The 26,980-nt window shown below is 50.7% G+C and overlaps 1 protein-coding gene across 1 annotated transcript in view; it reads left to right on the forward strand.

Moving 5' to 3' along the window:
* The first annotated feature begins 5,315 nt into the window (after positions 1-5,315).
* Positions 5,316-26,980, forward strand: part of Glp1r (glucagon like peptide 1 receptor) — a 35,224-nt gene continuing 13,559 nt past the window's right edge. Inside the window, exons 1-5 of the mRNA XM_021149582.1 lie at positions 5,316-5,430; positions 11,528-11,624; positions 12,627-12,734; positions 22,281-22,399; positions 22,757-22,863. Of these exons, the coding sequence (XP_021005241.1) occupies positions 5,353-5,430; positions 11,528-11,624; positions 12,627-12,734; positions 22,281-22,399; positions 22,757-22,863 (509 nt within the window). The 5' untranslated portion in view covers positions 5,316-5,352. The remainder of the gene's footprint in view (positions 5,431-11,527; positions 11,625-12,626; positions 12,735-22,280; positions 22,400-22,756; positions 22,864-26,980) is intronic.

Raw genomic sequence — 26,980 nt, forward strand, 5'->3', positions numbered from 1 at the left:
AAAAAAAAAAAAAAAAAAAAAAAAAAAAAGAGCGATGAGTCCTTAAAGTAGTAATGATCCCTCTTCCACCAAGACTCCGAGTCAGAGATCTTAGAAAAGACAGGCTTCCAGTGCAGCCTTCCAGAGCCATTCAGAGTAAGCATCTATGTTGGCTGAAAGGACATTGAGGGGCAGGGGTGAGGAGTCGGGAGTGGGGGCAGGAATGAAGAGTGAGGGGCAGGGGTGAGGGACAGGGGTGAAGAGTGAGGGAACAGGGGTGAAGAGTAAGGGGCAGGGGTGAAAAGTGAGGGTTAGGGGTGAGGGGCAGGGATGAAGAGTGAGGGAACAGGGATTAGGGGCAGGAGTGAAGAGTGAGGGTCAGAGGTGAAGAGTAAGGGGCAGGGATGAAGAACTACTCCTGGGAAGGGGGCTGTCTGAGCTAGGAATGGAGGAACAGTCAGGAGATAAGAATAGAGAAACTTCAGAGAGGGCTGTTGTTTGCAGGAGAGTGGCCAGAGGAGACATGAGAAGTAGCAGGAGAGAGGGAGGCAGGGCAGGCTCCAGCTGCCTCCGGGGAGCTAATGAGTTTGGAGGGCTTGTGATGGGGAAATGGATGGAACATCAGTGTATGAATGGCTTTAGGGACAAATCAGAGGAGGGCTTGAGAGAGTTAATCCTCCAGGACCCTGAATGAAGAGAGAAGGCCAGGCTAGGCCTGGTGCTTTTCTCAGGGATATGACAAAAAACACTGGTAAAAAGCAACTTCAGGACCAAAGGGCTTATTCTGGCTCCCAGTGTGAGGCTACAGCTCATCTAGGTGGATGGAGTGCTCTAGCTGTGGTGGCAGGAACAGAGGTGTCCATGATCAGGAAGGAGAGGGGGGAGGAGGAGGGGGCATGAGGAGTGGGACAGGGACAGGGGCAGGGAGAAGGAGAGAGAGGAAGGCTGGTGCCTAGCTCACTCTGTCCTCTTCAGGTAAAGGGAGAGTTTGTGCATGGATCTGTCCCACCCACATTCAGAGTGAGTCTTGTCATCTTGGTGAGACGCTCTGGGAGGGGCCAGAGAGTTGGCTCAGTGTTTAAGAGCACTGGCTTGTTCTTCCAGAGGGCAGGAGTTCCTTTCCAGCACCCATGACAGCCAGCTCACACCTATCTCTAACTCTTGCTCCAGCAGGTGCTTGAACAACCCCCTCCCCCAACACACACCCAAACAAAAATCTTTATAATACTACCTCTCTGAAAACATCCTCACAGACATGTGAAATTATTTCTAGGTGTTTCTGAAGCCAGTCATGTTGACAAGATTAATCACAACAGGCAGATTGCTATGAACAGGGGACCTGACACCTTAGCTACAGAGATGAGTCCTTCCCAAGTGCCCCCATGGACTCTTATGGGAAATAGCCATGGCTGCAAAAGTGCAGAGAACCAGGGTCTCACCTATCATTCTGAGACAGAAACTGGAAGGAACCACATTAGGGGCAGAAGTATGCTGTGCTAAAATTTTGCATCTGGACCCCACCTTCCCAGATGTTGCTAAGTCCCATGGTGATGTTGTTAAGTCCCAGGGTGATGTTGCTAAGTCCCAGGGTGATGTTGCTAAGTCCCAGGGTGATGTTGCTAACAAGTCCCAGGGTGATGCACACTGAGATGAGAGGTAGCATCACAGCACACAGAGAAACTTCTGGATCTTCAAATTCTAAAGGAGAAACCAGGCACCCTGCCCATACATACCCAGACATATCGACACCCCATGTACAAGAACACAAATGCTTTATTTTAATTTGAGAAGTGAGCCCCAAGAAGCTCTTGCCCCCAAGCCACACTATTAGAAAATGAACCAAGAAAGGAAAAAGAGTCAGCACTGGGCACATGGTTGAGCAGACATCCACTGTGGGAATCTGCGGATCTCCGAGGGAGTGCAGCCCCCCTCCACATCTGTTCCATTCAAAGGGCTGTAAACCATGGCAACTCTTGCAAAAGAAAGCCTTTAACTGGGGCTTTCTTGCAGTTTCAGAGCATTAGTGTAGTATGACAGTGTTAGAGAAGGAGCTGAGAGTTCTATATCAAATCCTTAGAAAGCAGGGAGGGAGAGAGAGCCACTGGGCCTGGCTTGGGCTTTTGAAACCTCAAAGCCCGCCCCCAGTGACTTACTTCCTCTAACAAGGCCAAGCCTCCCAATCCTTCTGAAGTACTGCCACTTCTTGATGACTAAACATTTAAATAGATGAGCCTATATGAGGGTTATTCTTATTCAGACCACCAAGGGTTCTTTCTATTGATTGGGATACAATGTAACCAACCACCTGCTGCTCTTGAGCGCATGCCCCCCAGGGGGCAGCATGGCAGCAATAGATTGTATTCTCTCAGTCTATGAGCCAAATAACCCCTTCCTTTCTAAAGCTGCTTCTTGTCAGGATCATGAGTCACAATAATGAGGGAAATAACACATGGTCATGAATGGGTTGGTAGATTCAGTTAGGGATGAATGGGTTAGTGGATGCAGTTAGGGTTGCATGAACTAATAGATTACTTCTGATGTGGGTTTTCTCTCTGTACTGGTGTTCTCTAGAGGAATAGAATGTATAGAATGCGCGCGTGCACACACACACACACACACACACACACACACACACACATATATATATATATATATATATCATGAAGACTGGAGGGATGGCTCAGTGGTTAAGAGCACCGGTTGTTCTTGCTCTTGCAGACGACCTCCATTCCATTCCCAGCACCCACATGGCAGCACACAACTGCCTATAACTTGAGTTCCAAGTGATCTGATGCCTTCTTCTGACCTCCACAGGTACTGAACACATGCGCTGCACATACATATATGCAGGCACCCACACATACACATAAAATAAAAATAAAATTAAAAAGAAATTAAATTATGTGATGATGAAAAGGGCCTGTTAGAGTAGGTCACATGCATGGTTCAGGCAGCCTGATAATGGCTGACTCACACCAGAGACGCTGAGAATCTGGTAGATTCTGGAACCTCAGTCCATGAGACTGGGTGTAACAACAGTCATGGCCTTAGTCATTTACCCTGAAGGCCTGTAGGATTCTTGGAGAGCTTCTGGTCTTCAGTTTGTGCTGAAAGCCTAAAGTTTATTCTAATATCAGCAAGGGAACATAGCAGTAGTAACAGTAGAGTAGATGAACTTGCCAGTAAGAGTGAAGACAAGCAGGCAAAAATCCAAGCCTTCCTTCTGCCATGCTCCTTATCTAGGCTGCCACCAGAAGATGCCACCAACATTTAGGGTGGGGGTTTCCATTTCAAAAAAATCTGACCAAGAAAGCCCCTTAGGGGAGTGCTGGTTCTATTTAGGTTGACAAACAAGGTAGGCCCTCATACTCAAAGCCAGTATGGTTAAGTATATTGAGAAACCCTGATGGTCCATGTAGGATACCCTTCACCACTCCAGAAGTCTGTGAAGGATGCTTCTGATTGTAGTTCTTTACCTTTATATCAGAATCAGGAGCCCAAGTAAAATTTTCTTCAAAATATTCTCAGACTTGTGGGACAGTGGTGGCACACGCCTTTAATTCCAGTGCTTGGGAGGCAGAGGCAGGTGGATCTCTGTGAGTTCAAGACCAGCCTGATCTACAGAGTGAGTCCTAGAATAGCCAGGGCTATATAGAGAGAGCTTGTCTAACACAACAAAACACAGTGCTCAGTCTGTGGTGTGGTGTTATTAGCTATAAAAAGCAGAATAACGAAAGGTACATTGCTTAACTGTGCCCGTGACAGCCCAAAATAAAAAGTACCTTTCCCAGCCTCTCTTGAAACTAGGGGTGGCCATGTGACTAAATTCTGATGAGCAGGTGGGGAATTGATGATTGCTGTCTTCAGGACAGGTCCCTCTGGGTAATCAGCTGGTCCTTCCCTGCAGCTGGACTTTTGATGTCCTGATTGGTTCTAAAGCAAGCCACTTCGGGTCATTTAGGTAGATGCTGGTACCAGAAAAGCGAAAAGATCTGGAGACCTTGATGATCAGAGAATGGCTACTCACTCCAACCTGGGCTGAACCTCCAGCTTTGCTTTACGTAAAAGCCCTAGTTAGATCATTTACTTGGATGGATGGTCCTGGCAGCTAAATAGCCAAGCCTATGTGGCACACAGGGGGAACCTGCTTGACCTCGGGCTGGGGCTAAAACAAGGGACTCAAAGGCAGAGCTCACCAGAAGGGAACTTCTCTCTCTGAGTGGAGTGCGCTCGGCACCTCTCTTGGCTGTCTCCCTCCGCGGGATTGAGCACTGGATGTACAGACCCACTTCCTGCAGGACGTTGGGAAGTTCTGTAATCTCTAAGAGATGCAGCTATGCATCCAGTCTCTCTTCTCTTCCAGACTGGTCCAGACTAGCCCTAGGCAAGTCCAGGGCTGAGTAGAGCCACACCCAACTTCCTTATACTAGTTCATGGAGAGGGGCATCCTCTTGCCTTCCTCAAGTGGTTAGTGGTACACCTCGGCTTGCCTGTCCCACTTATTAACTCATAGAAGAGGTAGGAGTCTGGAGCTCTCCCGACCTGTACTGCAGCCAAGGGCAAAGATGTAATGTAGGAAGACAGACTGAAGTGCATAGGGTAAGCTAGTCAGGGCACACATTGTAGCAGGCCCAGGGACAGCAAGGGGTGGACAGGGAACATTTGGAAAGTTCTAGAAAAACAGAATCCAGCCTCAACCCTCTTCACCCTGCAATTTCTAAAGTTTTAGATAGAAAGGACCCTGAGGACTCTTCAGGGATCTCCTGTCCTTATCCCTACCACCTTGACTGCTGTGCAGGTCCAGAAGGCTGGGCTTGGGATGAGGAGAGGATTGGGGAAGTAGGTGGCACCCAGCTAGTCCGATCTTTCTTCCCTAGTAACTAGCAGCTTGTGGGATACTTTCCAGAAGTCTGACCAACACTATGACCTTGTACCAATCCTACACCTTTCCTGGCCTCAGTTTCCTTTTGGAAGCACTGACTCGGTGGGGGCGTGGCTTTCCTTAGTTGAGGGGGAGCCAGGAGGAGATCAGGGTGCGGGGGTGGGAGGCGGGCTCCACTGGTCGCAGCGAGCTGGCCAGGCGCACGCACCACAGGCGCTCAGAGCTGGAAGCTCCGCTCCTGCGGCTCCTAAACCTGAGTGGAGCCCGCGGGGAGCACAGTGCCGAACATCTCCTGGCCCGGGACGCTGGAGGCCGGTCTGGCCCCGGGCCTCTTGAAACCCAGGCGGAAGAGGACAGGGACCCCGCCCGATCCCTCCCGCGGACGGGCGGGGCGGCCCCACGCCAGCTCCTCCCCCCGCAGCCCGGCAGGGATCAGTCGCGGCGCGCGGTTCCGCAGGTGGCAGCTATGACCCAGTCCTGAGCGCCCCGCCATGGCCAGCACCCCCAGCCTCCTGCGCCTGGCGCTCCTGCTGCTCGGGGCGGTGGGCAGGGCCGGCCCCCGCCCTCAGGTGAGCCCTGGGGACCCCGGTGACAAATGGGAGGGGGACGCTGCGGTGTTCTGCGGGCACAAGAGCTAGCGGAGGGGCTCCTGGACTTGAGCGGAAACTCCGGGACCCCAGACAGGGGAAGTGCAAGGCTCGGGTGAGAAAGAGACAGAGGAGTTGAGGAGTCCGGGTGGGGATTGGACATGAGGTGACTGACTACCCTCATCCTGAAGAGCTGCCTCACTTCTCGGCTCCAGCTGCTCTGTTAGGGCACCAGCTGCCCCAGGGTTGCCCTGCTCTGACTTCTGCGACCTGTCTTTGTCCCTTATTACTTTCCCAACTCCTTTTCCAAACCCACTGGCACCCTGCCTTCCCTCCGTACTCAGAACCCCTGCGGTGCCTTCCCCTGCACTGTCCTGGGCTTCCTTGTGTATGGGGTACCCAGGAAGCTCTAGAGGACCGAAGGGGCCTGGTTGTAGAAACGAAATGCAGCTTCTTCCGCCCATCACCTCATCACAGTCTTTGACTCATAGCCCCAGGGACCTTTGCAGCCTGTTGTCCTTCCTGATGACCTCCCAGGTGGCACTGACTTGCCACCTCCACCCCAGCCTCTGCAGCAAACATGCAGCAGGTTCCCTGTTCCTTCTGGATCAGCCAGGCCCTCTCATACACTCGGCTAATACCCATTGGTTATCCTAGACCCCCTTGGATTAATAACCCACCAGAAAGCATACCGAGGGTCACCAGAACATCCAACCTCCTTGGTGTCACCAAAGACTAGGTCGCAGCTGGACTCTTGTGGGCTCTTCTCTGACTCTCTCTGACCTGCCTGTGAATCCTGCCCCAGGCTCCTGCCCTGGCCATGATGGGCAGTTGCTTGTATGGAGGGCGGTTGTTCAAATGTGCCAGGATACCCTTGCATAGAAGAGGCTCAAGGCTGGGCAGTGTTCCTATAGAAGGGAGTACTTTACACATCGTGTCTTGTGTCCACCGCCAGAGCTAAAGGACTTAACTGTTGGGGAGTGGGCCTGCATTGGCTTGAGCTTAGTCTGACATAGGAGGGCTCAGACTTCAGACCTGGCTGAGAACCGAGTTGTGGGCAGAGGTGCCTCCCCAGGAAGTGCACTGTCTCAGCTCCCAAACCCTTTCCCAGATTAGTCCTCTCCCTGTTCTCCAGGGCCAACTGTCCCCAAGAGATACCTTCCCAGTCTCTGGCACTGCCTCTCTGTTCCCCTGCAGGCCATGGCTTTCCTGGTGAGATTGGGATCTTTCCAGCCACAACTGCAGATTCGCTGCTTAGTTCCTTCTTGTGAGACAGGATGGTGGGGATTTGAGCCTTCTGGTCCTAGGCTGCTGATTAGGTTGAGAGTGAGGGGACAGAGCCAAGCTTGAGACCTTCCTTTCTTCTCCCTGCAAGACTCCCTCCCCTAATGTCAAGCAACTTGAACCTTACTCCAGCCCTGGTTCATAAGAGCAGAAATGCAGGTGCTGAAGAGACACACTGGAGCTTTGATGGGGTGCTCTTGTTATGGGGAGTACTAATGTCTCCGGCAGCCGCCTGCAGAGGTGTGTGTGTGTGTGTGTGTGTGTGTGTGTGTGTGTGACAGGCAGCTTTAACGTTAGATTGCAATAATTACAGCACAACCGCATGGACCCTGGAAAGACTCAAGAATAAATTTTGTATTTTACTTTCTGTCTGTGAGATCACCTTCCTGTCACTCGCAGTAGGGTGAGTACTCAGAAACAGGGTTCCCTAGGTGATAGGGTACAGCAGCTTAGGGATGGGGGAGAAAGGGAGTGGGACCCCAGCTCTTGGCCCATGCCTTCCTCCTGCGGGGCGGGCATGAAGGTCGAGGGAGCAGGTCTGGTGAGGGCAGAAGATGCTTCCCTGCAAATTTAGGGATGGTTGAGCTAACTTGTGCCAAACATGACCTAGGCTGCTCCAGTGTGCTTTCTGGGAAGGACCACTCCTCTCACCCTGTTCCTTTCTACCCATAGACTCTCTATGAGGGAGCCGGGCTACTGAGAAGCTAGGCAAGCATTTGACACTTGACGTTCCAACCGGGTGGAACTGGGGTCTGAGGTCAGGTCTGATCTTTGCTGGAACTCTTTAGCAGGACCCTCGATGATCCTAAACCCAGTTTCTCTATCAGTAAAACAGGGATCATAGGGTCTGACATGGAGGGATGGAGGGTCCCTCAGGGGACCCATTTCTGAAATGGCAGCTTGAGGCCTCTGGGAGAAATGTCCTTTGGAACCTGGTGTGTCCCCAGGCTGCAGAGTACAGCCTGGTGCAGGATTGTTGCAAGCCCCTGGCCTCTGTACTCCAACAAAGGGCAGTGGGGGCTGAGGCTCCGGCTTGGTCTGGGTAGACTTTGTCCCTAGCTGGGCTTCCTTCCAGACACAGACCCAGCACAGGGCTGTCCAGGAGCAGCCAAGAAACCACATCCTGTCTTCTAGTGTCTGGTGCACCTGTCCTCAGCAAATTCGTGTGTGTGTGTGTGTGTGTGTGTGTGTGTGTGTGTGTTACACAGAGATGCATATGAGATAGATTGGAGATAGGTGTCCAAGGTATAAGAGGCTCCATTTCTTTTTGTGTTTGTTTGGGACCCTTTGTGTCACAGTGGATAGGTGTCACCATGTATGCAGCAATGTATTAGCATATAATCACGTGTCCAACAGTTCATGTGCTTGTGTGTACTTGCATGTGTGTGTGTGTGCCTTGATATCCTACCTGTTATACTGTGCTTTTGGGAAGGTATGGGATTGTATATAACAGCCTGGTGGGTGAATGGGAATCTTCTGGTATGTAACCTTGTAGGGGAAAAGTACAGTGCTTGTGGCAGTGTTTATGTGTGNNTGTNTGNGTNGTGTGTGTGTGTGTGTGTGTGTGTGTGTGNGAGAGAGAGAGAGAGAGAGAGAGAGAGAGAGAGAGAATGTTTCAGCAAGTGCCTGTGCACCTGGCTGTCTGTGTGTGTTGATGTGGGGTCAGGAGACCCCATGTCAGGGTCTCAGTGCTAGGAACATCCCTGAGGGGGTGAGGGATGTAGCCTGTGATAGTGTGTCTGTGAGAGGTTCCCTAAGTCTGACAGAGTTGCCTGTACCTTGCCTTGCCCCATCCGTCTGGGTCAGCTATCTTAGGAATGACCTTAAGAAAACAAAATGTGGACAAAAAAATCTAGAGCTGAGCAATGGGAAACGTGACCCAGGCTCTGAGAGGGGACCAGGAGAAAAATTCTGGTGTGCCAGGAGGAAAGGGAATCTGCAGGGCTGTGCCTAGCTGGGAGGCTCTAGAGCCTTGTCTGCTCCTGCTGAAGGCCCGCCACCCTCCTTCCTCCTCTTGTAGTCAGGTGAGACTGGGCTCTCTTTTCTCCTATCCCTCAACCCAACAGACCGCCAGAAAAGGAAAAACTCTGGCGTGCGTTCGTTCACGCTCAGGCTGAGCCAGTGGAGGATGCCCTACGCCATGGTGCAGGTTGTGGACAGAGCTTACAGGGCGCATCATCGCTGGCTGTGAACTCCTTGATCTTATTCTCTTAGGGACGCCTCCTCCTTACTGTCCCCTCCGCCTAGGCATCATCCTCGCTTGCCTTGACCCTCCTTTTTCTTTTTCAAGCTCTCTGGAGCCTCAGGGGTCCTCCTGTCCCCTCAACTTCCTAGCACAGGGACTAAAAGTATGTGCCACTGTGCCCAGTCTTTTATCTGGGTTCCCGGTGTGGAAATTAGGCCTTCAAGGGTTTGCAGGGTCCACTTTCTGTACTGAGCCACCTCCCCAGCCTGCTCACCACAACACCGTTGTCCTTGCTGTGCCTTCCTTTTGAAAGGACCACCTTCCTTGCTAGGCCAGCCTCCATGTCCCCTTCCCAAACCTCCCTTCCCCCTCAGTCCCGAGATGACCCCTCAGGTCAACACTGAGACCTGGCCTGACCACTCCCTGAGCTCATACACCCACTGTCTTCTTACGACATCTGTCCTGCAAAGCTCTTGGCCCCAACTCCATTCAGCCTGAAGACTCAGCACAGTTTCTACCCATCTCTGGATTTCTCCTCTACTCAGCACCATGGAAACTTGGCAAGCTGTGGCTTTAGGGTCTTGTCCTAACAGAGCCTCAGGCTGGAGTTAAGTTTCCTATCTTCACTCTGCTCTTAGAGTCAAAGCGTCTTTGATGCTCTCATGGTAGCTGGCCATCCAGGTCCTGTCTATAGCCCCCATTCCCTCTTCTTCATTGGGTTCTTGGGCCTCTTCCTCACTCCCTGGCTAGACACCTGCTGCTCCAGTTCCCAGCAGTGACCTTGCTTTCTGCCATTTGTCCTACGAAGAACAGACATGGTGGGGGTTCCTTCCCCTATCCCTGCCTGCCCTCACCTGCTCCACTGCCTTCAGGGCACTGAGACTAAAGGAAGGATGTGAGAAGGAAGTGAGGGAGGTGGTACCAGTCCACCATGGCTCAGTCCGATGAGTGCACCACCTCACAGCAGTGGCTCCAAGAACAATCCACCTTTGCTGTCGCCACCTCTGGTTTCCTTTTCTTTATTCTCTGAGCAAATACTGCTGACCTTTGCTCTCGGAAGGACACTCATCTCCAGAGATGTTGGTGACATTCAGAGCAAGCTTGACCCACCTTCCCCACCCCAACCCCCACTTCTGGAACTTTCCATGTCACCAGGAACAAGCCCAGGTCACTGTGTGTTGTTCTCTGGTGATGTCATAGGACATCTCAAACCAGGGCAGGCTCATCCAGAAATCAGATCTGCTGTATGTAAGTGGGGTGGGGTGGGGTGAGGAATAGGACTAAGACTCCGGGGCTCTGGCATCTGAAAATCAGCTGTTTGATTTCAGCACCTGTGTGCAACTTGTGGCTTCAAAAGGTGAACGTCTAGGCTGAAGAGATGACTCGTTGGGTGCTCGCTGCCAAGTCTGAGAATGAGTCCCATCTCCAGGGCCCCACATGGGTTGGAAGGAAAGCGCCAACTCCTACAGGCTGCCCTCTGACCTCCATGTACACGCTGCTCACTGTGGCAACACGTGCTCTCTCCTGTGAGCACACATGCACATACACGATTTGCGGATGCATTTAATTTCGCCTAAGTCCCAACTTCGATACAGGGGGTTCTCTGATCATTTGGACAGCTATCACTCCTAAACAGGTCATATTTATAATCTTGAAGGATGTTTTTGAAGCAAATGAAAAAGCACCGCAGCTCAAGGCTAGCTAAAGGGAGCCCTCAGAAATAAGCAAGGGGGCGTGCTCAGTGGAGTGCATCTGTTACAGCCACATACTCCAAAGCCAGTACTGTTAAACTTAGTTAGGCTCCTATCCCTCCATCACGGGGAGGAGGCCACCTCCCAGGACAGGCACAAACAACTTCAGAGTTCTGGAACTTTTCCGTCTTCACCCTGTCCTTACTATTCCGTATCCTCCTGGGACGTAGAAGCCAGGCTGCATCTCAGATCTGTGTTGTGTCAGAAGAGACACTGTGCGGTGGGACGGTGGCCTTTGGAGGGCAGCGATCGATCGAGTCTAGCAGGAGAGTGGGTGATAATTCTGGCTCTTTGTATGAGCCCTCTGTGAGACCACATCCTGCAACCTCTGATGCTGCAGGTTAGCCACTGAGCTAGGTGACTGTGTTGCTGGCCTTAGCTCTGCTGCCCGAGATGCCATGTGCCTTTGATGGAGTCTTCTCTTGGCTCTCCTAGAATGGTTGGAAGCAAGATATCTCCAGGCTGGCAGTGCAGCCAGACATCCGGAGGGGAGGAGGCCCAGGCTGTGATGCAGCTGTGTCTCAGGAAGTCTCTCCTTGCTGAGGGTAGATGAAGGGCAGCTGGGACCATGAATGAGTCACACACTCTCCCTCTCTGCTCTCCTTCACCCCACCTCCTTAAGCCTTAATCTGTTAGACACTCTCTGGGTACTTACTAGATGGCAGCCTTGTGCAGGATAAATACCCCAGAAGGCCTGGATCCCCAAAGTGGCAGTCACCGTCTCTCTCCCCTTTCAGAGGTTCCTGGTGGGCTTTGGTCCACTGGAGGTTAAGAAACCAAGAGGGTGGGAGTCGAGTGGGACCAGAAGGGGCTGCTGGAGCCACAGGGCTTCTGCTTTTATTTCTGCTTTCCCTTGTAGGGTACCACGGTGTCCCTCTCAGAGACGGTGCAGAAATGGAGAGAATACCGGCGCCAGTGCCAGCGTTTCCTCACGGAAGCGCCACTCCTGGCCACAGGTGAGTCCAGATGAGGCCTCACGCCTGTACTCCTGAACACCTCCAAAGAGGCTTTGACGATCCCCAGTCCATAGCTGGTGTTGTTTTTCTCTCTGGAACGACATCTGCCTGGACCTCTATCCCAGTGACTACACTGTGTCTTCACTGAAGTCCTTCCTGTCCCCTTCCCATCTGTTTTCTCTCAGGCAGCTTTGTGGGTGCTGTTTCATTGCTGTCTCTACCCCCAGAGCAGGACCCCCACTTTCCGTTCCATGTTTTCCCCAGCCCCTCCTTAGCTATGTATAGACTGACACATTTATAATCAAGCTTTTTTTTTTGAGACATGAGCTCATGTAGCCCAGGCTAGTTCCCAACTCACTATGTAGCCATGAGTGAATATGAACTTCCAATCCCCTTACCTCTACCTCCCAAACGTTAGTATTCGGTGCCTATGTATCACCACTCCTGGCTGAAGCAGTGCTGAGGGCTGAACCCAGGGCCTTATGCACATGAGACAGGCATCCTATCGACCAAGCCAACAGGAGTAAATCTTGGGGGGAGTATGTAAGGTGATTTAAAGAACACAGAACTGGAGCCAGTTGGGCTTGGGTTCAAATACTGTCTCTGATCATAACAGAAACCAGGGGAAGGGCTCCTCAGCCTCTCAAGCCACCATTTTCCTCCCATCTGTGAAGAATGGTTCAAAAAATGCCTTATAGGAGCCATCTGTTGAGCCCTAGCTATATTCCTTCTTTTATATAACATCTGTTATAACAAAGTTCCGTGGACCAGGGGATGCCTCCATCCCACAGAAGACATAGAATTGTTAAGGAAATTGATAAGGTCCGGCCCCTGATGAGTAATGGGATCCTTCCTTGGTCCCTGCCCTATGGGGAGAATGCTTAGCGTCCAGAGAGCACTTAGCAGGGGCTGAGGGGGAGTACAGCTTCCTGTGGTCCGGGAAGTTGGGAAGGATGGATGGCAGCAGCCTGGGACTCAGAGGTGGCTCTACTGTTTCCACAGGCCTCTTCTGCAACCGGACCTTTGATGACTATGCCTGCTGGCCGGATGGGCCCCCAGGTTCCTTCGTGAATGTCAGCTGCCCCTGGTACCTGCCCTGGGCCAGTAGTGGTGAGTGGTCCCCTGCCTGATCCCAGGATGCTGGGGCAGGATGGGACATGGCCTCCCTTCCTTTGGGACCCAGTTCCCGCACCCGAAAATGTCCTCAGGCCTCCTGGAGGGTAGAGCACCTGCTCTGGGTGGTGGTTGGATAGTCAGCAATGACAGGGGTCGGAATTGCCTGAGGTGTCCTGAGTCTGGTATTTGTGCAGGCAGGGGTGGATGTGCCTTAAGACAGCAATGAGACCCTTCTGACCTGGTAATCAGCAAAGGAGCCAGGAGGGAGGAACAGATCATAGGTGCGCAGGAAAGTACCTATGAGGTGTCATTTTCTGGTGTGCATGCCTGTGTGTGTGTGTGTCTGGTGTATGTGTGCCTGCTGTTTGTGTATGTGTCTGTTATATGTGTGTGTGTAAGTGTCTGGTGTGTGTGTGTGCATGTGTGTACCTGTGTGTGTGTGTGTGTGTGTGTGTGTGTGCATGTGTGTACCTGTGGGTGTGTGTGTGTGCGCGCACACGTGCATGTGTGCATTACCAAGAGGTGCTGGCTTGTCACTTCCTGACACTTTTAAAGGTTTACAGGGAGCAGTGCTCAAAGGAATGGTGGGCTGGCCCCTCCAACCTTGTCCAGCCTACTTCTGCCTGAGGGGAGACTCTACACAGGGAAAGCTATGACTGGGTGGGTGAGAGAGTCCTGCCCTCTAGAATCCCCCAAAGGGCCAGGGTGCCCATGAGTGCAGTGGTAACTTCCACGTCTACTGCTCCATTCCAATCACATGCTGAGGTTCCATGGGGGACAACTGGGCCAAGCATTCTTGCTGGAAAGAGTCCCAGTGTCCAGGAGGGAAGAAAAGATACTTTGTGTGTGTATGTATGTATGTGAGTGCGTCTCCGTATGTGTACACATGTGCACACGTGTGTGTTCATATGTGTGCAGGTACATGTTTATTACATGTGTGGGATCCACCATGTAGAGACCATAGGGACAATTTTGGGCTGTCTTCACAGACTGTCCACCTTTGATGAGGCTGCCTTATTAGTGAACCCCAGGGATCCACGAGTCTCAGCGTCCCCAGCACTGAGATCGCAGGCATATGCTATTTTACCCTCATTCCTACATGGATGCTGAGACACTAAACCGAGATCCTCAAGCTTCCATGGCAAGCATGTTACAGACCCAGCCACCTGCCCAGCCGAGAGAAGATACTTGAGAGGGAAATGCTAGTTAGTACTCACCCACTATCTGTGTCCAGTCCTGTCCTGACAGCTGCCTTGGGCATGGACCTGTCTGTGTGAGGAAACCGGAGCCCCAAGAGATTTAAGTCTCTTGCTCCAAATGAGCTGGAGACAGGTGGAACCCTGGGCACTTTGCTTAGCCATCATCCTCAACCAGCCTATGAGCAAGCATAGGGATGACGTCAGGCTTGGGAAAAGCCAGGGGTCTTCTTGGAAGAGTTGGCCTGGTGGGCCGGACATGAACTTCAGCATGAAACCCAGGGATCTTCTAGTGAGGCTCCTTCCATCTCTCCTGTGTTCCTCAGGACAAACCAGAATGTAAAAGAGGCAGGCTGTCAGTGGCTCAGTGGCTCAGTGGCCCTTCACTCAGAATTCCTTAGCGCCTTTTGCCTGTGGACAGGCGAGACACTCATTGGATCCTGCCCACAGCTCTCTGAGACGATTCCTCCCACTTTCCCTCTTGGTGAGGAAGCTAAAGGACAGAAATACAACGTGGCTTTTCCCAGACACACAGCTAGCTTGGTTTGGCAGACCTGGGCATCAGTCCAGGAGGTTGGGCAAGGATCTGCATCTCCTTGTTGAACTGCTGAGCCAGGCTTCCCGGGGAGCTGGGGAGTGCCGTCACGTTTGGCGTTGGGTCTGGAGACAGGTGAGTGGTCTGTATGACCTTCATTGTCTGGACACATTAGTGAGGGCAATGGGATCCTGCCCATTCCCTCTAAGCCATGCTATCCCGTGCCTCTGCTTATTGATGACACAAGAGGCTGTGTGGTCTGGAATAGTTCCTAGAGGTCTCTGTGTTTTGGTTCGTAGGCTCACTCGGGAGCTGGAGTGGAGCCAAGCAATGTAGATAGGAGAGGATTAGAGATGGGGGGGGGAGTGCGGGGGACACAAGCCTCCATTCATTTTTTCCCACTTTCCCTACATGCTTGGCACCTTCCTACATGGCGTACATGGTCCCTGCCTCCAAGGTTTGGGACCTCTGCTTGGGTATCCCAGCTGAGCCTCTAGACCCCCGGGAGCCAGGCGTGGGACAGAGCCTATCACTCAGCGCTAAGCGCCCCCAGCTCTGCCTGCGCTTGCGACTCCATCCATCACCTTTAATTTTATTTGAGCAGGAAATAGGTCCTGGTGGTGCCCGTTTATGAGCGAACACGGTTTTATTGCTTTCTCCATGAAGATAACGGCCTCCGCACAGGCCCCCTGCCAGCCACCCTCCCTCCATCTCACCAGGCTAATTTACTCCTTCCCACCCGTTTTTCGACACCCAGATCACCGGCTCTGCCTACCCTCTTGAGTTGGGGACCCCCAGAGAGACGCCCACTGGATTCACACAGTGCTATCTGTCACTGTACCAGAGGGGCTCCCTGGTCCCGCCCAGGGCTGTGGGGAATGAGCAAAGGGGTGGGGGGATGTCTCTGAAACATTCTTAGCCTAGCTGGGGAGCAGCTAGTGGAGATGCCTCACAGCAGGAGCTGGGGACAGGGAGGCCTTGTCTCTGGCGGGTTCTCTAGGAAACATGCCCAGTGAGGAATAGGAGGGGAGTTTAGTGGAGCTAAGCACCTCCAAAGGCCTGAGGAGAAAGGAGTAGGCTAGGGGCCAGAGGTCCTCAAGTTAGCTGGAGTTACCACCAGGGTGCCCACAGAGAGGCAAAGCCACGGCCTGAGCCCTCAGACTCCAGCAGGTAGGGGTGAGAGAGCTGTGGGCATGTTCTTTCTACATCATCCTAGGGTCTTCTGCCGGTGGGTGTCACCTGTAGACAAAACCCGGTAATGACTGTGTGATGCAAATCTAAAGGAGTCAGCCTTCTGGGGTGGAGAGCAAAGCAGAGAAATGGGTGGCCTCAGAAAGAACTATGTTCAAACCAATGACCATAGCCCAGCTTAGTCCCTGTCAGGACCTGGGGACACACTTGTGTGACATATGCCAGGGAGCTGTATGGAGCTGGAAAGGTCAACTTTAGGGTCCTAGTGGAAATAGGTTGGGGAAGTCAGAGACATCTTTTTTTTTTTTTCCTGAGGTGTGCCATCAGGGCAGGTGGCATTGGGGCCAGGCAGAGAGGACAGTCATAGGCAGAGAGAGGAGGAGGGAGAGTGCTCAGGGAGCACTTTGAACATCCGGTCAAGACCTCAGGCCTCAGGGGTGCGTGCACAGGGTCCCAAGAAAACCATTCCAGGCCTTGCAGTCTGGAATGTCATTATGGACTTGGGACCCCAGATGGTGTAGAAAGAGCAGAAGCAGGTGAATGGGAAGTGGAAGCGTCTGGTCCACACGTGACAGAAAGATGAGGTCTCTGCGGCCTGCTAGCCTGTTGGCTGTCTCAGGCTCTCAGCAGCTCCATTTACCCTCCCGCAGGGACCCACTCCTTCCATGCCAGCCCAACCTCGTTAGCAGCCCTCTCCAGGTTCCTACCTGTTTGTTAGCTTAACTCTAATTATATGAGGGTCATAAAATGCTAAGTGGCTTATCACTCACGATTCTTAGAAACTCTGATAGGCCGGCTCAGGCTCCCCTGGGTAATGTCGAGCATGGGAGCTTTTAAAGCAGGCCAGGGTTACCAAGGGGAGTCTGAGACCCAAATTAGGCCTTGTAAAGCTGGGGGAGGTGGCAAGGCCTCTGTGTGACTGCACACCAGGCAGTCCTGCCCACTCTGCTGGGAATAGTTCCTATTTTATAGACAGGGAAAGCTGAGAAGCGGCAGAATACCCCCAAAGTGCAACAGCTGATTAAGAGTGGAACCAAGATTTGCACCTGAGTCTGGACTTCAGAACCTGCTCCTTTCCTAAGTCTTAATGTTCCAGGCCTCTCTGTTCCTCAACCCAGAGCTGGCCCCTTCGTTGCTACCCTGTCCCATCCTGTCACATACAGGAGAGGTGCCAGCCTGACTGAGCCTCAGCATCTCCATCTGTGAAATGGGTCCCTCTTCCGCACCCCACGGCCTTCACTGGGCACCTCTGTTGCCAGGGTGCAGGAGCTAATAGATTCATGAGCAGCTCTCCACAGCGTTGAGTACCCTCCATCCACGTGGAAGGGTGGCTGTTAGCTTGATTACAGACGTCCTGGCAGCTTCCGGGAGGCAAAGTGTTTAATTGGGGGTTTTATTTCCAGCACGAGGGTCTGACTTAATGAAATACTACTGGGCCTCCTGGCATGCGGCCGCCTGGTTGTCTCCGTGTATTGACTAGACCGAGCCAAACCCTTGGCTATGATTGGCCAACTCCTCATAGGCCAGATAAAGCTGTGCTGATAAGCAGGGCTTTATCCAGACCACCTACCTCCAGCCAAGAAGGGCATTTGGGGACCATGGGCTTAGCCAGTTATCCAGCTGTGACTTTTAATATTTGATGTTAATGAGGGCTAACTGACAGATGAACTTGCAGTCTGGGCTTCTCTGGGACACAGTGATCTTTTTAAACCAGAGAGGCACCCCCCCACACACACACACCCAAGCTGGCCCTCAGCAGAGATCCCAGAGCTATGCAGGCTGTCTGGGGGTCACAATGGCATGTGTGGAAATCTAAACCCAGGTACCTAGCCACGATTGACTCTTGGGTACAACCCCAGTTGCTAAGTTTTGACTTTTGGAGGGAGAGAGCTGGGAGTTAGAATCCTGCCTGTGTGTCTTCCTATCTCCACGATCCTGAACAGACCTCTTGGTGTCTCAGAGGCTCAGTGTTTTCATCTGTAAAGTGGGGTTAACCATGCCTCCCTGGTGAGGTGGCTATGATGTTTAAGGTACAGTAGGTTTTCAAAACTTGATTCTGTGAGTAAATAGCCTTCAGCAAGCACAATACATGCAGGGAGGAAGCCTACAATTGAACAGTGCCTCCTGTGTGCACAGTGCATGGAGGGCACAGTGCCTACTGTGTGCATGGTTCATGGAGGGTATAAGTTACTACTGTGTGAACAGTGCATGTAGGGGTCAGTGTCTACTGTGTGCATGGTACATATAGGGTACAGGGCCCACTGTGTGCACTGTGTATGTAAGGTACAGTGCCTACTGTGTGCATGGTGCCTACTGTATGCTGGGGTTTGTGCCAGCTCTGGGAAGAGTCTACTGCTGTGTTTTCTCCATTCTCCTTTCTCCCAAGCTTCCCTCTCCCTACCCTACTCCCTATACCCTTCCATTCAGACAGGCTGCTGAGCAGGCCCTGATACTTGTTCATTCCCACAAAATTGGCTCAGGTCCCCATTACCATCGGGGTGTATCTATAGCCAAAGGCAGGCTTCTTATCTACCAGAAGACTGGACTCCCAGAAAGAATTTTAAGTATCCAAGCACCAGAAGTATTTGGGGACCTGAGGGTGGCCCTCTGAGACACTAAAATGAGAGCATGTGCCTGCCTTCTTTCCCCAGCCATTTGTGAGCTCCTTAGAGATGTCCCCAGTGCTCAGGTCACGACCTGCTGCTGGAAGAGGTGCCATCAGATCCTCGGGGGTTTGTCAGAGTCTGAAAACGTAGGTTCCAGGCCGAGGAGACGGCTTAGTTGATAAAGTGCTTGCTTTAAAGATCAAGAGGATCTGAGTTTGGATTCCCGGCACGTAAAAGGCTGGGTGTAGTAGGGTGTGCCTGCACAGGGGAGGGGCTGGCTGGTCAGCTAGGCTAGCCCAAGGGAGCTCCAGCTTCAGTGAGAGACCCTGTTCCAAAAGTCAGGTGGCTGTGGGAGAGACACCTGGTATCCACCATCAACTCTGGCCTCCGTGCACATATGCACAAATGCACACACTTATGTGTCCCTGCACACACATGCATGTGCACAAATACACACAGAGACACACACACACAAATACACATGGACACACATACACACAGATATACACACAACACACATATATACACACAGACACACAAACACACAGATACACACAACACATGCATATACACACACAGATACACACAACACATGCATATACACACACAGAGACACACACAGACATACACACACACACACACACACACACACGAGGTTCTTCTTACACTGATAACACTACAAAGCTTATTTATTTCAATAAATTCCCCCTCCTCAAGAGCGACCCCTGCTTCAGGGAGTATTCATGAAGGGAAGAGAGAAAGAAGAAGAGAGGTGTGAAGACTGGGCACACTGGGTGCTGGGTGGCAGGGTTGGTGTTGAGAATAAGGCCTGATTGACAAGCACATGATTGCACTGGAAGAGGGTTGTTACAGGACCCACAGGAAGTCTCCCTGGCACATAACAATGGCCTCAGAAGCTGGGAAGTTGGGTTTCTTCACTGAAAGTTTACCCCTGAAGGCAGGGGTCCCTTGGGTGTGCCTCCCACAGGGTACAACTGCTACTCTGCCATATATGCGTATATGAATATGTATATGTGCATATGTATATATGCATATGTGCACATATATATGTATATATGTGTATATATGTATATATGATATATAGGACATATGTGTATGTATAATGCATATGATGTGTATATTATATGTGATGTATGTATATATGCACATGTGTATATGTACATGTATATTTGTTTATATGTATATATGTGTATGTGTGTATATATGTATGTGTGTATATATGTATATGTGAATTAATCAGCCTTTTCTTACTGACAATATCTTCGCCTTAACACTCACCAGCCATGGCCACCAAGGGCTCTGAGTGACTTCTGTATTCTCGCCATTCCTTTCCACAGTACCTGCCACACACAGCCCACAGCTGGTCCTTCAAGTCTTTTGCCCTTTAAGATATTTGTATTCCATTTATTTGCTCATTTAGGGGAGGCAGTGTGACAGCATCCGTGTGGAGGACGGAGGACAGCTCGGAGGAGTTGGTTCCTTCCTCCTCTTATGTGAGTCCCAGAGATCGAACTTGGGGCAGCAGGCTTGGTAGCAGGCATCTCTACCTACTGATCTATCTTGCCAATTCAAGTCGTTTAGTCTTTTGTTTGTTTGTTTTTCAAAACAGGGTTTCTCTGTGTAGCCCTGGCTGTCCTGGAACTCACTTTGTAGACCAGGCTGGTCTCGAACTCAGAAATCCGCCTGCCTCTGCCTCTGCCTCCCGAGTGCTGGGATCGTCTACAGTCAGCCGTCGACTTTGGCAGTCCTCCTCACTCTCCTGTGCTAATGCCCCTCCTTCAACTGCCTGGTTGCTGACCTCCACCCCTGTTCCTTGGCTTTGCTGATAGATTTACGTTCTCCTGTAGGGAGGCAATGATTGAGGCCTTTCCTAGGCACAGTGAGCACTCTGCTGTCTGCTGCTCTTACATGGAGTCTGGGGCAAAAAAAAATCGCTCATCTCCATCATCTCCCTAGAAAGGTCCACAGTAGGACGTAGTGGGTTGGCCTAATGTCATTTGTATTCTAATGTTAATTTGGGCCCCCCAAAACTGTTTGCCCCAAAGACTAGAGAGTCTGTACATAAGACACTGAGGGACAGTGCCCCCAGCTAATTCTGATTGGTAAATAATGACGTCAGCGGCTAATAGCTGGGGAGAAGAGACATAGGTCAGGGTTAGGTTTCCCAGGTTTGAGGCCACCATGAGAAGGGGAGAGGAAAAGCCACCATATGATAGAGAGGATGCACAGGAAAGGAGGAAGGAGTGACACCATGAGCTAGAGGCCAAGAGAAGGTGGCTCAGAGGGCTGCCTAATTGGAGCTAAGAGCAGCCCAGATGAAGCAGTGAATAATAACGTGGGTTATGGAGAGGAGGTAGAGTCTAACAGCATGGAGGGTAGGCAGCCGCCCAGCTATTGTGCTGATTAAGGCAGAATAAATATAAAGGCTGTGTGCACGTCTATCATCTGGGTATATAAACCATTAAGGAGGGAAGGAACCCCATGCTGGGATTTTTAAAATACTTTTTACCACAGCCGGGCATGATTGGGACTCCTCAGAACCCGAGTGAGTGTGAAGACCACAGGTGACAGCCCACCCCCAGCTAGGTGTAGAAAGGGTGTAGAAAGGGTGTAGTCAGGTCCCTGTGGGTTTCCCTTCACGCTGCTCTTCTCTGAGAGCTGATGGAAGGTGTTGCCTTCTCTCAGAGAAGCAGGTCTCGAAGAGCTGTGTCCTTCTTGACTATAGAACACGGGGTTACTTGAAGGAGCAAGCTTTGTTTCCCAATCTGAAGGGAAAATTTCCAAGAATCATAGCTGTAACAGCACCATGAGACTTTGTGTTCCTTTTAGAGGTCTTTAAAAAAATCTCCTCAGGCTGGGACTCCCTGGTCAGGCCATGTCTTCTCAGACTGGGGTTCCCTGGGCAGGCCATGTCTCCTCAGGCTGGGACTCCCTGGGCAGGCCATGTCTCCTCAAACTGGGGCTCCTGGGCAGGTCATGTCTCCTCAGGCTGGGACTCCCTGGTCAGGCCATGTCTCCTCATACTGGGGCTCCCTGGTCAGGCCATGTCTCCTCAGACTGGGACTCCCTGGTCAGGCCATGTCTCCTCAGGCTGGGACTCCCTGGTCAGGTCATGTCTCCTCAGACTGGGGTTCCCTGGACAGGCCATGTCTTCTCAGACTGGGGTTCCCTGGGCAGGCCATGTCTCCTCAGACTGGGGTTCCCTGGTCAGGCCATGTCTTCTCAGACTGGGGTTCCCTGGACAGGCCATGTCTTCTCAGACTGGGGTTCCCTGGACAGGCCATGTCTCCTCAGACTGGGGTTCCCTGGGCAGGCCATGTCTCCTCAGACTGGGGTTCCCTGGGCAGGCCATGTCTCCTCAAACTGGGGCTCCTGGGCAGGCCATGTCTCTTCATACTGGGGCTCCCTGGACAGGCCATGTCTCCTCAGACTGGGGCTCCCTCAGTAGAGGTTGCTTAACATCCAGTCTCAGGAGTTGAGTACCAGCTTTGTTCTTAGACCTTTCTATCGGTCAAAGAATATAGGAGGGCAAGGGACCCCGAGTCAGGAAGATCAGAATCACGGAGGGTGACTGTGATTGGCAGGACCCCTTCTGCCCTGCACCAGACCTTGTCGATCATGTGATTTGAGGCAGGAGGATAGGACATATTCCCAAAATATATTTATCTTGTCTAAAAGGTACAGATTCACTCAACTGTGTCTTTGGGTGGCTAGGAGAAATAGCTGAGAGTGGCTGGGTCACCCTCATCTTGGTGATACCTTCTTGTATGCCTGGATCATAATGGGTGCTGTGTGCATGCGTGTGTGCATGCGTGTGTGTGTGTGTGTGTGTGTGTGTGTGTGTGTGTGTGCGCATGCGATTCCTGTTACTAACTCAGAAGAGTCAGCTCTAATGGAGCAGGGTGCCCCCAAGAAAGGAAAGAACAAAGACAACATTGGTTGGGCTGCTCATCTCTAGGCTGAGCCTCAGATGTCCTGTCTCCCTGCTCAGTGCTACAAGGCCATGTGTACCGGTTCTGCACAGCTGAGGGTCTCTGGCTACATAAGGATAACTCCAGCCTGCCCTGGAGGGACCTGTCGGAGTGTGAAGAGTCTAAGCGAGGGGAGAGAGTAAGCTGAAGGGTTCTGAGCCTGGGGAGGGGCAGCTAGGTCCCTGCTTCACAGAAGCAGAGGCTCTAGGCTTCGGGTGGGGAGGTTGCTGTCACATCATCAGTCCCCCTGCTTCCAGTAACTTTGTACCCCTGCTGTCTGGCCAAAGGTGGTGAGTACTCACCTTGGATCCAGGTCGCGAACATCCTGGGGCCACGTCCATGGGTCATTCTCTTTTTTTATTCTGGAATCCCAAGTGGGGCCCCAGAGCACCGCATATCCTTAGACCCCAGAATGAGGCACTTGGGAGATGAGTGTACGTGCACGCATATGGCCTGCAGGCCATGTACACATCCCCATGTCCATTTGTGCACACAGAACTTTCCTGAGGAACAGCTCCTGTCCCTGTACATTATCTACACGGTGGGGTACGCACTTTCTTTCTCTGCCTTGGTCATCGCTTCAGCCATCCTTGTTGGCTTCAGGTAAGGAGGGGCTCAAGACTGGGAGGGTGGGGGCTATCTCCTGCTCAGTTCCTTAATAGAGGAATTTCAAACCAAAGTAACCAGAGGGTCCTTCTCACTAGAACTTTATGAAAAACATGAGGTTGTAAACACACACAGACACATACACAGATACACACACAGACACATAGTACATACCACACACACAGCACATACTACATACCACACACACTACACCACACACTTACACACCACATACATCCCCACACACACACATACACACACACACACACATACCACTCACATGTGCACGCACATGCACATGCATGCACACACACACAGATACATACTACATACCACATATACCACACCACACACTTACACACCACATACATACCACACACATATACACATACCACACACACATGCATGCACACACACACACAGACACACATGCACACTATAACAGTGGATGGTAAGGTGTTGGGAAATTCCAAGAAGTCCCACCCACTATTACTACTAATAATCAGTAACTCAGCATGAGTTTTGGAAAGTCTCCGCGATTAGAGATTCTTCTGTCTTGAAGCTTGTTAACTCCAGCAGAAAGTTCTTTCTTGGCTCTAACCTAGCTAAGGAGCGTCTGAGAAGCAACTTCCTTAATCTTTCTGGGATCAATGAGGGGAACTGAGTTTAGGGTCAGGAGAATTATGAGGCCAGAAACCTCAGGCTATCGAGCATCAAGAATAGGAGATGTGGGTCCGGAGAGATGGCTCAGTGGTTACGAGCATGTCCTATTCTTACAGAGGACCCTGGTTCAATTCCCAGTACCCATGCTGGACAGCTCAGCCCACAACCACCTATAATTCCAGCTTTAAGGGATCTGATGCCCTCTTCTGGTCTCTGTGGGACCTGCACTCATGTGCTCATATCCCAACACACACGTATTTAAAATTACTAAGAATACACAGTTAATAGAAACAGGGAATATGGTTTTTCTCTTGACTCTAACGCCTCTGGCATAACACTGGACATACAGTCAGTGCTCAGTAAATGCATTCATTGGATGAGTGTTGTGTAGCTACTTTTATGTACCTGAGAGATATGTTCAAGAACAGTTCCAGAGTGGAAGCATTTGTCTGAGCTCAGGATTTTGGAGTGTTCAGTGTTTGGCCACTTGGTCTTTCATGGGATTGGCTCCTGGCCATGAGAGTGTGTGTTAGAGGGAGCTGTTCATCTCCTGACGGACAGGAGGCAGAGAAGGGGGAGACTGAAGATTAAGTGTACCCTTCAGAGGCACCCCTGCACAGTGACTTAGTTCCTTCAATTTGGCTCTGCCCCCTTAAAGTGTTCACCACTCCCGAGATAGCACCACAAACCAAATCTGCACATCTCAGAGATAGTTCCCAATCAAATCACATCAGATATTCTTTTATTATGAATGATTTCAGAGATTCAGAAGTGTAGGAGGAAATACATATAGAAATAAATGCCTATAACTAAGGCATTTTGAGCTGGGGACACGGCTCAGCAGTTAAAGCACTTGCCACATCAATGTGAAGACCGGTTTCAGCCACTTAAATGCCTTGTGGGTATGGTGGCTTGCCTCTAATTCAGCTTCAGAAGGCCATGCAAGACAGGATCTCCAGAGAGCTTGCTAACCAGGCTAGCCATATCACAAAGTAGCACATGCCAGGTGTGCTGGCAAACATCTCTAGTCCAGCACCTAGGTCACTGCAGGAGGATTGCCACAAACTGGAGGCCAGTCTAGGTTATATAGAGAGTTCCAGACTAGCCTAAGCTACAGAACAAAGCAAAGGACAGCCATCTAGTCCCCATGTCCACCCCCCACCAGGAGCTGATTCTTGCTCTTTAAGGGCATAATTCCCACTCTTTCTCGTTACCTTGCGCCCCTTTGCCAAGTGTCTATAACAACACACAGGTGGCCCACTGATACTTTTAAGTGTTTGTATCCTGCTGTGGTTTCCAGGGGTGGAAATCTATCTTTACATTCTCATGAGAGCCATTCAGACGCAGGTAGTGTCATTTTTTTTTATGTGTTTTGTGGATTTTTCTCTCTCTTCACAAAGCTTACAAAACAACGGGGCTCTCCTGTGATTCTTGCCTGTGTATTTCCTTTGGGCGTACCCACAGATGTAAAAATGCCACCAGTACCCAACCACCTGGCCTTTAGTGTTTGGTTAACTAAGTGTTAGGTTGCTTCCCAGGTGGCCACTGCCAGGTGGCACTCTGGCCACCCAGTGAAGAAGGTTCCCTGAGCTTCATACCACACCCACACTTAGCATTTTCAGAATTAAGCAATGCTAATCTGTAAAGCATGTAAAAGACCTTATGATTGTAGCTTGCTTATCTTTGACCCCTGGAGAGATTACGTGGGTCAAAACAAAGGTTAAAGGTCAGGGGTAGTATAGGTAGTCAACTGGCCCTTTCCTATAATCCCAGTATGTTTTTTGTTTGTTTTGGGTTTTTTCTTCTCATATTTTAGTCTATGAGTTGCTTTGTTCATTGCCTTTTTTAAAAATTAGTTTATGCCGGGTAGTGATAGCCCACGCCTTTAATCCCAGCACTTGGGAGGCAGAGGCAGGTGGATTTCTGAGATCGAGGCCAGCCTGGTTTACAGAGTGAGTTCCAGGACATCCAGGGCTACACAGAGAAACCCTGTCTCAAAAAACCAAAAAAAAAAAAAAATTTTTGTTTATTTAGCTTGTTATAGCCATTTATCTGGATATTAACCTACTTAATAGTAGACATTCTTAATCTAAGTATTAAGTGTTAATGAGACACACTTAATTTATGCTTATTCATCATTCTATGGTGCCTTTTTCACAGGCATTCTACATGTAAGGAAACAAAAGTGGTCAGTCACCAAGTTTATTGATAAGTAAAACATATCAATAGGAACTATTGATTAACAAAAGTTAGTTTTGTCAATTGATAGGCACTACTTTTTTTCCCACTGAAGATGCCGCAAGAGTCCCCAGATTTGTAAGGTGGTCTCTGTCATTTACAATTCTTTTCTATTGGTCTGTTTAGCTAGCCTAGTCCTGAACCACAGCACCTTGTCTCCTAAAGATTTAATAGAAATGTAAGGTCTCAGACCAGCAAGTTGACTGAGATAGTAAAGGCTCCTGCGCCAAGCCTGATGGCCCAAGTCTGTTCCTGGGATCTACAGTGAAGGAAAGAACTGACTCCTCCAAATTTATTCCCAGACTTCTGGCGGGCATACAAGTGTTCAGGCATGCGTGGTCCAAAACACACACACACACACTCACTCACATATGCACATAACAATAAACCAATTAATGTAATAAAATGTTTTTTTAAAGGACAAATAAAAATAAATCCTAACTCTCTGGCTGCAGAGATAGCCCAGTGGATTAAACATTTGATTCTCACTATGAGAACCTGGGTTCAAATCCCTGGAACCCATGAAAAGCCACATGTGGTTGTGGGCATGTGTTTGTGGCCTGGTGCTCCTGCAGAGGCACAGAAGGCAGAGACAGCAGTAACCAAGGAAGCTCAGGGGCCAGCCAGCCTGATGTGGGGAGTGGTGGACAAGAGATTCTGTCTCAAACAGGACAGGAGGGGAGGATTAACACCCCGAGTTGTCCTCTGGCCTCTGCACATGCACTCACACACATGAACATGCACACATATGTGTACTTACACACAGAGGCATCCTGGCTCTCTTAAGGCAGAGACTCCTATGTTGTGATTCCTTTTGCATGTTGATTATTTTGAGACAGTCTCATGGAAACTGGGCTAGCCTTGAACTTACTCTGTATAGCTGAGGCTAGCCTTGAACTCCTAATTCCCCTGCCTCCACCTTCCTAAGTGCTGGGATTATAGGGTGTACCATCATGCCCAGCTGAGGGTTGTTGTTTTGCTGAAACCCTGTCTTGCTTTGTAGCCTAGACTTGCCTCAAACTCCTGATCCCCCTGCCTCAGCCTCCCATGTGCTGGGATTATCGGAAAGGGCCACTTGACTACCTACACTATCCCTGACCTTTAGCTATTCTTTGTAAATCTTTTCAGTACCCTGAAAAAAGTTGACATTTTATTGCAGCTGCTTGAATTCATTATTCAGCATAGGCTAGTGGCACCTCTGTTCTTGAGTATG

The sequence above is a fragment of the Mus caroli genome, chromosome 17 (assembly GCF_900094665.2).
Source record: "Mus caroli chromosome 17, CAROLI_EIJ_v1.1, whole genome shotgun sequence".
Classification (NCBI taxonomy): domain Eukaryota; kingdom Metazoa; phylum Chordata; class Mammalia; order Rodentia; family Muridae; genus Mus; species Mus caroli.